This window comes from Pipra filicauda, unplaced genomic scaffold (assembly GCF_003945595.2).
Source record: "Pipra filicauda isolate LSUMZ 115617 unplaced genomic scaffold, ASM394559v2 scaffold685_size171430_pilon, whole genome shotgun sequence".
In the NCBI taxonomy this organism is placed as follows: domain Eukaryota; kingdom Metazoa; phylum Chordata; class Aves; order Passeriformes; family Pipridae; genus Pipra; species Pipra filicauda.
The window spans coordinates 1-15,149 of NW_024104848.1; the positions used below are offsets into that span (position 1 = coordinate 1).

At 51.8% G+C, this 15,149-nt stretch overlaps 1 protein-coding gene across 1 annotated transcript in view; it reads left to right on the forward strand.

Moving 5' to 3' along the window:
- Positions 1-15,029: 15,029 nt before the first annotated feature.
- The window catches only part of LOC113988049 (methionine synthase reductase-like), a 5,497-nt gene continuing 5,377 nt past the window's right edge, over positions 15,030-15,149 (forward strand). Inside the window, exon 1 of the mRNA XM_039388767.1 lies at positions 15,030-15,038. Coding sequence (XP_039244701.1) covers positions 15,030-15,038 — 9 coding nt within the window. The remainder of the gene's footprint in view (positions 15,039-15,149) is intronic.

Here is a 15,149-nt window from a genome sequence, read left to right on the forward strand (position 1 = left end):
ATGAAGATTCCTGCCAGACAAAAAGTGCCACCACAGAAACCTCTTGCTGCCCAAGAAGTGCCCAGGCTGCCCCATCAACTACACCTCCAAGGCAAAGCTTCCAGACTTTTTTTCCTGGTGGAAAGAGCTGCTGATCCCTTTTTTCAGCCCTGCACTGCAATGGCCGGTCCCACCTCCTGAAAAATAGAAATCCAAATGAAGATTCCTGCCAGACAAAAGGTGCCACCACAGAAACCTCTTGCTGCCCAAGAAGTGCCCAGGCTGCCACAAAAACTGCACCTCCAATCCAAAGCTTCCAGACTTTTTTTCTTGGCGGAAAGAGCTGCTGATCCCTTTTTCAGCCCTGCACTGCAATGACTGGTTCCACCTCCTGAAAAATTGAATGCAAATGAAGATTCCTGCCAGACAAAAGGTGCCAACACAGAAAACTCTTGCTGCCCAAGAAGTGCCCAGGCTGCCCCACCAACTGCACCTCCAAGCCAAAGGTTCCAGACTATTTTTCCTGGGGGAAAGAGCTGCTGATCCCTTTTTTCAGCCCTGCACTGCAATGGCCGGTCCCACCTCCTGAAAAATAGAATCCCAATGAAGATTCCTGCCAGACAAAAGGTGCCACCACAGAAAGGTCTTGCTGCCCAAGAAGTGCCCAGGCTGCCCCAATAACTACAACTCATGGCCAAAGGGTCCAGACTTTTTTTCCTGGGGGAAAGAGCTGCTGATCCCTTTTTTCAGCCCTGCACTGCAATGGCCGGTCCCACCTCCTGAAAAATTCAGTCCAGATGAAGATTCCTGCCACAAAAAAGGTGCCACCACAGAAACCTCTTGCTGCCCAAGAAGTGCCCAGGCTGCCCCATCAACTACACCTCAAGGTCAAAGCTTCCAGACTTTTTTTCCTGGTGGAAAGAGCTGCTGATCCCTTTTTTCAGCCCTGTACTGCAATTGCCGGTCCAACGTCTTGAAAAATAGAATCCCAATGAAGATTCCTTCCAGACAAAAGGTGCCACCACAGAAACCTCTTGCTGCCCAAGAGTGCCCAGGCCTGCCCCAACAACTACACCTGAAGCCAAATTCCAGACTTTTTTTCCTGGGGGAAAGAGAGGCGGTTCCCCTTTTTTCCAGCCTTGCACGGCATGCTGATCGAAACCTCTGGAAATAGAATACCAATTAAGATTCCTGCAAACAGAAGAGCCACAACAGAAACCTCTTGCCTGCCCAAGAAGTGCCAGCGCCACAAAAACGGCACGACTGCACCTCCAAGCCGAAACTTCCAGACGTTTTTTGTTCGTCTGGGGAAGAGCTGCTGATCCCTTTTTGTCAGCCCTGTACTGCAATGGCCGGTCCAACCTCTTGAAAAATTCAGTCCAGATGAAGATTCCTGCCAGACAAAAGGTGCCACCACAGAAACCTCTTGCTGCCCAAGAAGTGCCCCAACAACTGCACCTCCAAGGGAAAGCTTCCAGACTTTTTTTCCTGGTGGAAAGAGCTGCTGATCCCTTTTTTCAGCCCTGCACTGCAATGGCCGGTCCCACCACCTGAAAAATGGAATCCCAATGAAGATTCCTGCCACACAAAAGGTGCCACCACAGAAAACTCTTGCTGCCCAAGAAGTGCCCAGGCTGCCCCATCAACTACATCTCAAGGTCAAAGCTTCCAGACTTTTTTTCCTGGTGGAAAGAGCTGCTGATCCCTTTTTTCAGCCCTGCACTGCAATGGCCGGTCCAGCCTCTTGAAAAATTCAGTCCAGATGAAGATTCCTGCCAGACAAAAGGTGCCACCAAGGAAACCTCTTGCTGCCCAAGAAGTGCCCGGGCTGCCCCAACAACTACACCTCATGGCCAAAGGTTCCAGACTTTTTTTCCTGGTGGAAAGAGCTGCTGATCCCTTTTTTCTGCCCTGCACTGCAATGGCCGGTCCAACCTCTTGAAAAATTCAGTCCAGATGAAGATTCCTTCCAGACATAACGTTCCACCACAGAAACCTCTTGCTGCCCAAGAAGTGCCCAGGCTGCCCCAACAACTGCACCTGAAGCCAAAGGTTCCAGACGTTTTTTCCTGGTGGAAAGAGCTGCTGATCCCTTTTTTCTGCCCTGCACTGCAATGGCCGGTCCAACCTCTTGAAAAATTCAGTGCAGATGAAGATTCCTGCCAGACAAAAGGTGCCACCACAGAAACCTCTTGCTGCCCAAGAAATGCCCGGGCTGCCCCACCAACTGCACCTCCAAGCCACAGCTTCCAGACTTTTTTCCTGGGGGAAAAGCTTGGCTGATCCGTTTTTTCAGCCATGCACTGAAATGACGGGTCCCACCTCCTGAAAATTAACTTCCAACGAGATTCAGGCCAAGACAAAGGTCCAACACAGAAAACGCTTGCCCTGCCCAGAAGTGCCAGAGCTGCCCAATCATCAACTACAACAACACCATCAGGTTCAAAGCTTCCAGAATTTTTTTCCTGGTGGAAAGAGCTGCTGATCCCTTTTTTCAGCCCTGTACTGCAATGGCCGGTCCCACCTCCTGAAAAATAGAATCCCAATGAAGATTCCTGCCACACAAAAGGTGCCACCACAGAAAGGTCTTGCTGCCCAAGAAGTGCCCAGGCTGCCCCAACAACTACACCTGAAGCCAAAGGTTCCAGACTTTTTTTTCCTGGGGGAAAGAGATGCTGTTCCCTTTTTTCAGGCCTGCACTGCAATGGCCGGTCCCACCTCCTGGAAAATAGAAATCCAAATGAAGATTCCTGCCAGACAAAAGGTGCCGCCACAGAAATCTCTTTGCTTCCCAAGAAGTGCCCAGGCTGCCTCAAAAACGTTACCTCAAGGCCAAAGCTTCCAGACTTTTTTTTCCTGGTGGAAAGAGCTGCTGATCCCTCTTTTCAGCCCTGCACTGCAATGGCCGGTCCAACGTCTTGGAAAATTCAGTCCAGATGAGGATTCCTGCCAGAAAAAGGTGCCACCACAGAAAGGTCTTGCTGCCCAAGAAGTGCCCAGGCTGCCCTACCAACTGCACCTCCAAGGGAAAGCTTCCAGACTTTTTTTCCTGGTGGAAAGAGCTGCTGATCCCTTTTTTCAGCCCTGCACTGCAATGGCCGGTCCAACCTCTTGAAAAAGTTGAAGCAAATGATATTTCCTGCCAACAAAAAGGTGCCACCACAAAACCTGCTGCCCCAAAGTTGCCACAGGCTGCCCCAGCAATAAACCTCAAGGGCCAAAGGTTCCAGACTTTTTTTCCTGGAGGAAAGAGCTGCTGTTCCCTTTTTTCAGCCCTGCACTGCAATGGCCGGTCCAACCTCTTGAAAAATTCAGTCCAGATGAAGATTCCTGCCAGACAAAAGGTGCCACCACAGAAACCTCTTGCTGCCCAAGAAGTGCCCAGGTTGCCACAAAAACTGCACCTCCAAGCCAAAGCTTCCAGACTATTTTTCCTGGGGGAAAGAGCTGCTGATCCCTTTTTTCAGCCCTGCACTGCAATGGCCGGTCCAACCTCCTGAAAAATAGAAATCCAAATGAAGATTCCTGCCAGACAAAAGGTGCCACCACAGAAACCTGTTGCTGCCCAAGAAGTGCCCAGGCTGCCCCAACAACTACAACTCATGGCCAAAGGTTCCAGACTTTTTTTCCTGGTGGAAAGAGCTGCTGATCCCTTTTTTCTGCCGTGCACTGCAATGGCCGGTCCAACCTCTTGAAAAATTCAGTCCAGATGAAGATTCCTGCCAGACAAAAGGTGCCACCACAGAAACCTCTTGCTGCCCAAGAAGTGCCCAGGCTACCACAAAAACTGCACCTCCAAGCCAAAGGTTCCAGACTTTTTTTCCTGTTGGAAAGAGCTGCTGATCCCTTTTTTCAGCCCTGCACTGCAATGACTGGTTCCACCTCCTGAAAAATTGAATGCAAATGAAGATTCCTGCCACACAAAAGGTGCCACCACAGATAGGTCTTGCTGCCCAAGAAGTGCCCAGGCTGCCCCAACAACTACAACTCATGGCCAAAGGTTCCAGACTTTTTTTCCTGGTGGAAAGAGCTGCTGATCCCTTTTTTCTGCCGTGCACTGCAATGGCCGGTCCAACCTCTTGAAAAATTCAGTCCAGATGAAGATTCTTGCCAGACAAAAGGTGCCACCACAGAAACCTCTTCCTGCCCAAGAACTGCCCAGGCTGCCCCACCAACTACACCTCCAAGCCAAAGCTTCCAGACTTTTTTCCCTGGTGGAAAGAGCTGCTGATCCCTTTTTTCAGCCCTGTACTGCAATGGCCGGTCAAACCTCTTTAAAAATAGAATCCCAATGAAGATTCCTGCCAGACGAAAGGTGCCACCACAGAAATCTCGTGCTGCCCAAGAAGTGCCCGGGCTGCCCCACCAACTGCACCTCCAAGCCAAAGGTTCCAGACTTTTTTTCCTGGTGGAAAGAGCTGCTGATCCCTTTTTTCAGCCCTGCACTGCAATGGCCCCCCGGTTCCACCCTCCTGAAAATAGCATCCCAAGTGAAAGATTCCTTCCACCCAAAAGTTGCCACCACAGAAGCTCTTGCTGCCTAAGAAGTGCCCAGGCTGTCCCAATTAACTACAAAACTCATGGCCAAAGGTTCCAGTACTTTTCCTTCTCTTTCCTTGGTTTTGCTACCTATTGCAAGATAGATACATCTACCCCTGAAACGCAGTGGTAGAGGTCCTACATAGGGGTGAGAAAGATGATGATGGGAGGAAGATTATGTGGGCAGGGGTCGCTCGCCCCTTGCCCTACAAGTAGGGCACGCGCAGACTGTTGCCATTAGGTAATGATTAGGCGGTGTTTGGCTGCCATTCAGGCCTCACCTTATACTGCGCCCTGGCCCTACGTAGTGTAACGTGGAACTGATAAAAATGGGGTGTCGGGACTGCTGAGTTGAGCGATCCTCATCCTACCACCGAGACTGTGTTGCTCCGCGGGGACGCCCGCTAAGCACGGGTACCGACCAGCTGCTGCAGATCCTGACAGCCCTGGCCTGTCTGTGTGGGTAAGCACAGTTTTTTGATAGGAAGCAACTGAGAGAACAAACTTTTTAATATCCTTTTAGTGTTCCTTTAATTCCCCTTTTATGTTTATAGTAGTTTTCCTTTAGTTTCCCTCTTTACTAACCAGTATCGTGTTATCCATACTATTGTGTTAAGATCCTTTTTTGGTATCCCTTTTCACTAGTTAATACTGTATTAAATGCTGTTCGTAGTATTTGTTTGAATGCCACCCGATAAGGTAGTTATTTTGTATCCTTTTTTTTTTAGTTTTTAATTCCTCTTGCTAAGTTTATTACTATTATTTTTATTCTCACTGTAATAAAAGATATTTTGTGTGTTTGAATATTTCTGGCACTTGTCTTTATTCCGGACATGTATCCAAACGAACTGCTACACTCGGCCTCTCAGTTACTTCTGGCAACAGACTCCATCCCTCCCAGAGCCTTTGGGAGACCTGCCGCAGTCACACACGGGAGCCCCTCTGGCCAGGTCTCCCTGCTGCCGGGGAGGGGCGGGGAAGAGCAGAGCCCGCTCCTCGCCGAGGATGCACATGGCAGCAAAAGGCTGCGGGTAGGAGTGGGAGCCCAGGCCATTGCAGTCTAAGATTCCCAGGAGCAGGTGGCCCAGCAGCTCTTGTCCCCAAGACACCGGTTCTCAATCCACAGCTCCCGGGAAGCTGCGGCTTTGCCGGAGGAGAAGATCCTTTCTGTGCTGCTGGACAAGATCGTCCAATGACGAAGGCAAGTGTTTCCAACTGCAGGGCTGTCTCTTGAGCCGCCTCTAGAGTAGAATATCAGGGAATATCTCCGCATCTCTGTTCCTTCCTGCGATAGCCTCCATCCCTTCCCCAAGCTCTGGCAGTCCTGGTGGCCTGCAGACAGATTAGCCTCTGCCTATGGGACAAAATCCAGCCTATACGGCAAGGACTTCAAGTAGTTCAGTTTTGAGCCAGTAGGGCACTGCAGTACTGTTGTGTAAACACTAAAGAAGGAGAAAGGGAAGGAAGAAAATAGAAACTTTTTTTTTTTTGGTTGCAAATGGGTTTTTTTCACGTGGGTTTAGGGTGGATATTTGGGAAAGGTTCTTCCCTGCGAGGGTGGTTGGACTGGACCAGGCTCCCCAGGGCAGTGGTCACAGCAGCAAGGCTGGCAGAGTTGAGGCACACGGAGTGACTCTTGGGGTCGGTCCTGTGCCGGGCAAAGGCTTGCACTCGACGCTCCTCGTGGGTCCCTTGCACCTCAGCATGTTCTGTGATGGTGCGATGAGTTCCCTCTCTTTCAACACTTTTGTTCTTTTTAGGGCTCCTGGCTGGCCGGGGGCCGAAGCCCGCCTTCCGCGCGCCTGCTTCCCTGGCCGTTGTGGCGGCCGCAGCCAGGCGCTGAGTGCCCGCTCCCCGCGCGGGCACGGCCGCTCGCTCCAGGAGTGGCGGGGCAGCGCCGGCGCCTCGAGGATTCCCGGGATTCCCTCGCCGGTTTCCAGGCAACGCTCCTCGCGCGCTCCTCGCTCCACGGCCGAAGGTGCGCAGCCAATGGGAGGCGGTGGAGTGGGCGGGGCGAGGCGGGGATTGGGCGGGGCGGGGGCGGGGCCGAGAGGGGCGTTTGTTGGGGTTTGGGTGGGAGCGGGCGAGGCCGGGAGCGGGAGCGCGGCCGCTGAGCGACCTCCGGGCAGCGGCCCCCGGGGGAGAGACCCCCGGCGAGTGGCCCCCGGTGCGCGGCCCCGGGGGAGAGCCCCCCCGGCGAGGTGGCCCCCGGTGCGCGGCCCCGAGGGAGAGACCCCCGGCGAGTGGCCCCCGGTGCGCGGCCCCGAGGGAGAGACCCCCGGCGAGTGGCCCCCGGTGCGCGGCCCCGGGGGAGAGCCCCCCCGTGTGCGGCCCCCGGCGAGTGGCCTCTGGTGAGCGGCCCCCAGTAAGTGACAGCCGGTGAGCGACTCGCGGTGAAGAAGCCCCGGTAAGTGAGCCCTGGGGAAGGACCCCGGTGAGCGAGCCGCGGTGAACAATCCCCGGCAAGTGACCCCCGGGGAGGGAACCCCGGGGACGGAGCCCCGGTGAGCGAGCCGCGGTGAACAACCCCTGGCAAGTGACCCCCGGGCAGGGACCCCCGGTGAGCGGCCCCCGGGGGTGTCGGGCCGGGGCTGGGCGCGTTCCTTCCCCGTGCAGAGCCGAGCGGGGCCGTGGCGGGAGCGGGGCCGGAGCGGAGCCGGCCGGGGGGGCAGAGGGGAGCCCTGAGCCGCCTTCTGCCGAGGGGGCTGCTGGAAAGGAGCCTGCGCTGGCAGGACCGGGGGACGTGGCCCGAGGCCGAGGCAGGGGAGCTTCAGGTCAGCTCCTGGAGCAAGGTTTCTCGCTGTGTTTTTCGGGGGGGGCTCGGGCACTGCAATGGGTTGCCCAGGCGGAGCCAGCACCCCGGCAGGTGTTTCAGAGGCGCCGGCATCTGGCCATGGCTGACAGGCTTTAGTGGGTTGGGGGGGTCCTGGGGCAGTGCTGGGCTGACAGTTGGACTTGATGGAATCATGGAACGTGCTGAGTTGGGAGGGTCCCACCGGCACCGTGGAGTCCAGCTCCTGAGTTTTAGGCACCACTAAAGGAACTGAATCTGCATCGAGCTCTTTGGCTCTAAAAACTCTTCTGCCCCTAGTCTACACTGCCAAGTAAAACAAATCAGAGGCCTGTGTTCCCCTCAAAGGGAAGGCAGGCAGTTACAAACCAGGACAATAAATCAAAACTCAGAGCTTACATTCATGGTCCCCCCAGTTGTATGACACATCAAACCAGTCCGCTGTTACCCATGTAGAACTCTCATCAGGAACCCCAAACTTTCTTGTGTGTATTTGTATAGATATGTATATATACAGATAGATATGTCTAGGTATCTATTTGTGTGTATCTCTATAAATAGATTCTGTATCTTTGGATGTGATATTGGCATGCTATTGTTGTGTGGCAACAAGTGGACTTAAAAGGTTACAACACTGTAGGAGATCGCCTTTCTGCTTGTGGGTTCTATTTTTTAAAGAAGGCAACGAGAAAAGAACTCTTTAGCCAAATATAAGTTAAGGGCTCCTGGCTGGCCGGGGGCCGAAGCGCGCCTTCCGCGCGCCTGCTTCCCTGGCCGTTGTGGCGGCCGCAGCCAGGCGCTGAGTGCCCGCTCCCCGCGCGGGCAGGGCCGCTGGCTCCAGGAGTGGGGGGGCAGCGCCGGCGCCTCGAGGATTCCCGGGATTCCCTCGCCGGTTTCCAGGCAACGCTCCCCGCGCGCTCCTCGCTCCACGGCCGAACGTGCGCAGCCAATGGGAGGCGGCGGAGTGGGCGGGGCGAGGCGGGGATTGGGCGAGGCGGGGATTGGGCGGGGGCGGGGCCGAGAGGGGCGTTTGAGGGAGTTTGGGTGGGAGCGGGCGGGGCCGGGAGCGGGAGCGCTGCCGCTGAGCGGCCCCCGGGCAGCGGCCCCCGGGCAGCGGCCCCAAGACCCCCGGCGAGTGGCCCCCGGTGCGTGGCCCCGGGGGAGGGACCCCCCGTGCGCGGCCCCCCGGCGAGTGGCCGCTGGTGAGCGACCCCCGGTGAGCGACCCCCAGTAAGTGACAGCCGGTGAGCGACCCGCGGTGAACAAGCCCCGGTAAGTGACCCCTGGGGAGGGACCCCCGGTGAGCGACCCGCGGTGAACAACCCCTGGCAAGTGACCCCTGGGCAGGGACCCCCGGTGCGCGGCCCCCGGGGGTGTCGGGCCGGGGCTGGGCGCGTTCCTTCCCCGTGCAGAGCCGAGCGGGGCCGTGGCGGGAGCGGGGCCGGAGCGGAGCCGGCCGGGGGGGCAGAGGGGAGCCCTGAGCCGCCTTCTGCCGGGGGGGCTGCTGGAAAGGAGCCTGCGCTGGGAGGACCGGGGGACACGGCCCGAGGCCGAGGAGCTTCAGGTTAGCTCCTGGAGAAAGGTTTCTCGCTGTGTTTTTCGGGGGGGGCCCGGGCACTGCAATGGGTTGCCCAGGCGGAGCCAGCACCCCGGCAGGTGTTTCAGAGGCGCCGGCATCTGGCCATGGCTGACAGGCTTTAGTGGGTTGGGGGTTCCTGGGGCAGTGCTGGGCTGACAGTTGGACTTGATGGAATCATGGAACGTGCTGAGTTGGGAGGGTCCCACCGGCACCGTGGAGTCCAGCTCCTGAGTTTTAGGCACCACTAAAGGAACTGAATCTGCATCGAGCTCTTTGGCTCCAAAAACTCTTCTGCCCCTAGTCTACACTGCCAAGTAAAACAAAACAGACCGTGCAAAATAGAGGCCTATGTTCCCCCCAAAGGGAAGGCAGGCAGTTACAAACCAGGACAGTAAATCAAAGCTCAGAACGTACGTTCTTGGTCCCCCCGTTGTATGACGCATCAAACCAGTCCTCTGTTCATTACCCGTGTAGAACTCTCATCAGGAACCCCAAACTTTCTTGTGTGTATTTGTATAGATATGTATAGATATGTGTAGGTAGATAGATATACATACATAGATATGTATAGGTATATATTTGTGTGTATCTCTGTAAGATTCTGTATCTTTGGATGTGATATTGGCATGCTGTTGTTGTGTGGCAACAAGTGGACATAAAAGGTTGCAACACTTTAGGGGATCACCTTTCTGCTTATGGGTCCTATTTTTTAAAGAAGGTAACAAGAAAAGAGCTCTTTAGCCAAATATAAGTTAAGACATTAATCACAGCAAATGTATTGATTTTTATTTCCAATTGTACAACAAATTATTCAACTATTTCCATACTCCAAAGCTGGGTTGGAAACTTCTCCCTCAGAAATAAGAAAAACTGTTTTCCGAGGCTGTTACTGACAACCATGGCAGAGTTTCCAATAACAACTCTCCATTCTTGAAATGCAAAGCCTGAAAAATGAAACAAGCGTTAACCTGGAATTCTTGTTGCCAGCACTGATCTGGACAGAAGTTATTAGAGAGTGGAGCAAAGCTAGCACCACAAATAACCTTGGGCTCTCTAGCACCGCTCTGCATTCATTGGTCATGGCACCAAAGTTTTGCTTTTCAACCCATCTGCTAAGGAAACCTTGCCAGAAAAGTGAGCTTATAACACTACTTTTCTTAAGAAGTTAGGAGGCCTTAATCCAGTGTACACAGATGAGACCCTGAAATAGGAGAGAGGCCAGTTGCTGATGATCAGTGCAGATGAGGAATCAGCTCTGCTGAGTAGGCTTCAAGCTTTGTGATTTTTACAAGTGGACTATTTCAAATGTGTTGTAGAAGAAACAGTCTTTTCTGTTTGATCAACTTTCCACTTTCAGAATACTGGAGTTTCTCCCTCCAATTCAGCCTGTGGTTCCAAAAGATAAAAATCCTTCGAGGAAACCTTTCAGCCTCAGTAGCCAATTGCAACATGCCCAGGGAAGTTCAGCAACAGCACCATTCAGTAAATGAACTGCTCTGGACCAGACATCCCGGAGAGATTGAGCTCCAGTGCTAAACCCCATAGAGTGTCAACTGCCATAAGAGCTGATTTTTAGCTTTGCTGAGATTCTCTCGTTTCCTTTGGTGTACCTGGCACATCTGGAGCAAGGGGTCAGGGCAAAAGTACATCCTTAGCAGGGTCAGTACAGATCATGTCACAAGAGTAGCGATTTCTGTAATTAAGGAAGGCAATTAGATACAGGAATTTATTTTTCTAGCCCCTCTTTCTCGACTACCGGTGTCTTGCTTCATCATGCCCTGTGAGCAGTCCCAGTGCTCTGTGATTGCCGCCAAAAGGGACTTGCTAACAGGGAACAAACACCTCCTAGAAAAAAGGTGCCACCACAGAAAGCTCTTGCTGCCCAACAAGTGCCCTGGCTGCACCGACAACTCCAACTGAAGCCAAAGTATCCAGACTTACTTTGCTGTGGAAAAGAGCTGCTCATCCATTTTTCAGCCCTGCGCTACAATGGCCAAAATAACTCCCAAAATTGAATCCAGCTAAAGATTCCTGCCAGACAAAAGGTGCCACCACAGAAACCTCTTGCTGCCCAAGAAGTGCCCAGGCTGCCCCAACAACTGCACCTCAAGGCCAAAGCTTACAGACGTTTTTTCCTGGTGAAAAGAGCTGCTGATCCCTTTTTTCAGCCCTGCACTGCAATGGCCGGTCCCACCTCCTGAAAAATAGAATCCCAATGAAGATTCCTGCCACACAAAAGGTGCCGCCACAGAAAGGTCTTGCTGCCCAAGAAGTGCCCAGGCTGCCCCAACAACTACACCTCATGGCCAAAGGTTCCAGACTTTTTTTCCTGGTGGAAAGAGCTGCTGTTCCATTTTACCATCCCTGCGCTGCAATGACTGGTCCCACCTCCTGAAAAATTTCCTCCAACTGAAGATTCCTGCCAGACAAAAGGTGCCACCACAGAAATCTCTTTGCTGCCCGAGAAGTGCTCGGGTTGCCCCAACAACTACACCTCAAGTCGAAAGCTTCCAGTCGTTTTTTCCTGGTGGAAAGAGCTGCTGATCCCTTTTTTCAGCCCTGCACTGAAATGACTGGTCCCACCTCCTGGAAAATTTCCTCCAACTGAAGATCCCTGCCAGACAAAAGGTGCCACCACAGAAATCTCTTTGCTGCCCATGAAGTGCTCGGGTTGCCCCACCAACTGCACCTCCAAGCCAAAGCTTCCAGACTTTTTTTCCTGGTGGAAAGAGCTACTGATCCCTTTTTTCAGCTGTTCGCTGCAATGATTGGTCCCACCTCCTGAAAAGTACCATCCAAATGAAGATTCCTGCCAGACAAAAGGTGCCACCACAGAAATCTCTTTGCTGCCCAAGAAGTGCTCAGGCTGCCCCAACAACTGCACCTCCAAGCCAAAGGTTCCAGACTTTTTTTCCTGGTGGAAAGAGCTGCTGATCCCTTTTTTCAACCCTGCACTGCAATGGCCGGTCCCGCCTCCTGAAAAATAGAATCCAAATGAGGATTCCTGCCAGACAAAAGGTGCCACCACAGAAACCTCTTACTGCCCAGGCTGCCCCAACAACTGCACCTCAAAGGAAAAGCTTCCAGACTTTTTTTCCTGGGGGAAAGAGCTGCTGTTCCCTTTTTTCTGCCCTGCGCTGCAATGGCCTGTCCAACCTCCTGGAAAATTTACTACCAAGGAAGATTCCTGCCAGACAAAAGGTGCCACCACAGAAAACTCTTTTCTGCCCAAGAAGTGCCCGGGCTGCCCCACCAACTGCACCTCCAAGCCAAAGCTTCCAGACTTTTTTTCCTGGTGGAAAGAGCTGCTGATCCCTTTTTTCAGCCCTGTACTGCAATGGCCGGTCCAACCTCTTGAAAAATAGAATCCCAATGAAGATTCCTGCCAGACAAAAGGTGCCACCACAGAAACCTCTTTCTACCCAAGAAGTGCCCAGGCTGCCCCAAAAACCACCTCCAAGCCAAATCTTCTAGACTTTTTTTCCTGGTGGAAAGAGCTGCTGATCCCTTTTGTCAGCCCTGCGATGCAATGATTAGTCCCACCTCTTGGAAAATTCAGTTGAGATGAAGATTCCTACCAGACAAAAGGTGCCACCACAGAAATCTCTTTGCTGCCCAAAAAGTGCTCACGTTGCCCCATCAACTACACCTGAAGGTCAAAGCTTCCAGACTTTTTTTCCTGGTGGAAAGAGCTGCTGTTACGGCGAATTGAGGGATAGGGGGAGACCTCCAGGCCTTATGCTTCCAGCCCCATTGCCTGCGAGGTGAATGCCCTTCCCCCCACCCCTGCACGTGGCCCGGTGACCCCGCAAGGAGCACACACAGACCACCTGGGAGGGACGGAATGAAAGAGAGAGTTTATTGTGGGGTTGGGGTTTATAAGGCTTTTAGGAAGGTCAAAGGGGACCAATCACAAGTTCAGGGTCACACAAAAGAAACCATCAGGTAAGGGGTCAACAGCCAATAGGAAAGGGTTAAACAAAGGACCAATGGGACGCCTCGGGACATCTTCCCAGGACACCTTGTATGGGAGACAATAGCTTCACAGGGGGTGTTTGGGAGAGGGATACAGTGACACTGCAGAAAATACACAAACATGTTGAGACATGTTTAAACTACAGTAAAAGCTTCTGTTTCCATAGGGTTTGAGCTGTTTTCCTCACCAGTCCATTTCTGGCAGGACTTTTTCCATATTGTATATGGCAAATTCATTGCCACATCTCCTCGTTTTTTGTCTTCTAAAGCTGGATATGCTTTTAATGATTGAGAGGTTCTGGCACAACTGAGGAAACATGGAAAGACACACATAAAGAGAAACACTACAGAGAGTACTAGTACGATAACTACAATAATTTTCTTAATAGTGGAAGAGAGGCCTTTGAAGGGTAGCCAGCTGAAAAAATCATCAAAAGTCAGAGGATTAGCTTGCTTGATTTCATGAACTAAGGATTTAAGCTGATTAATCTGGGAGTGGATAGATTGGGAGTGATCAGAGAAGTTGAGGCAGCAGATGCCTTCAAACTCCTGACACCCATGGCCATTTACTAGAAGGAGAAAATCTATTGCAGCACGATTTTGTAACAAAGCTTTCTTATTGGTTTGGGTATCCTGTAAGAGATCATCAAGGGCAGCACTTGTGGCATTAGCTTCTTTTGCTAGCCAACATCCCATTCTGGTAAGGAGAGTTAAGGCTTTTGTGGAGCCGACCATTGGAAGTATACCACTTATAATGTTTGCAGTGTTTGACCAAAAATGCATGTTGGAGTTGCATTCTGCTGTGAATTCATTTAAGGACTGTAATTTTGCTAAAGGATGTTCTTCAACTGGATGTGGGGGTGCTGCAGCTACAGGGATCTGCACTGCTTTAGGTGGAGAAAGGGATTTTGGTTGTGATGGATAGAAGTTAAGAGGTGGGTGCAAACTTTGGAATTGCCTGCGCACTCTATGATGTGAAAAGGGTGAGGTTCTTTGGAGGTTACTGTTTCTTTTTGCACGATTTTTGGGAGGCCTTACAGGTAAAGATTTCATAAGGGTAGCTGGATTGTACAGTGCTAATTTTCCAAATGTACAGGGGCCTCCAGCAGCTAATCTAGGAATCATATTCCAGACTCTAAGTCCACAAATTAAAAAGACTCCTTTTGGAAGGATAACCGAATCAGGGGTAGCATGTATCTGGTAAGGAACCTCTTCCTTGCACCAGAAACTGAAATTGGAATAAGGTCCATAAGAGGTGACATTAATTAACTCAGGAGGGGCAACATATTTGTTGTGAATGAAGTAAAAACAGAAAGGAGATATAATACTCCCCAAGATTTCTAATTCCTCAGGTCTCTGCCACTGATAGCTAAATGTCTGTCTGTCATGTGAAGTTTTTGCTGGTCTTGTGAGACAGTCTAAGAATGGATTCCTGAACTGATCGTGGTCATCACACCAAGGGATATACTGATTTCTAAAATTACCCCATTCGCTGGGTGTCCAGGGGATTCCTACCAGACAGGTCTTAAAAGGGTGAGAGGGATCTAAGGTAGAGAGACAGAGAGAGTCAGTATTTAGTGATTGTGCCAGGTTTAGCCAAACATTTTGGCCAGAGAGCATTACCCAATTTGGAATTGTTGGAGGAGGTGTGGCAAGGGCTCCTGACATTAAGTCTTTCTGATTTGCTGGTGTTATGCTGCACGCAAAAAACTGGATTATCCCGAAGATGATGCTGATGAGGGATCGCTTCCTGTAGCAGGTGCTGAATCCGTTGATGCTGGATCTGCTGCTGGTTGAGCTGGGAGGGAAACTTCTTGGTGGATCCTCACTAGTCTGGACGGTATCCATCTTGGACCTGCTCCTGTGGAGACACAAGCGTGTCCTCTCCCCCAAACAATTAGAGGGACAGGACCAAGCCATTCTCCTGTCAGGATATCCTTGTATTTTACCTTAGCTTCCCCCGTTTTTAATTTTCCAGCTCCAAAATGATGTCCAACAGGTGAAACATCCTCATGCAGCCTATTTAAAAAATTGAGGACATACAATGCCTTGTTTAAACATTCTGATGGAGAGAGACCTACAGTTGTTTTTTCTTGTTTTTTCAGCATATCTTTTAAGGATTTGTGAGTTCTCTCTACTATTGCTTGGCCCTGTGGAGAGTGGGGAATGCCAGTGGTGTGAACTATTCCCCACATATTGAAAAATTCTTTAAGGGAAGCAGAAATGTATGACGGGGCATTATCTGTCTTAATTTGTTTTGGAACGCCCATTATTGCAAATGCTGAG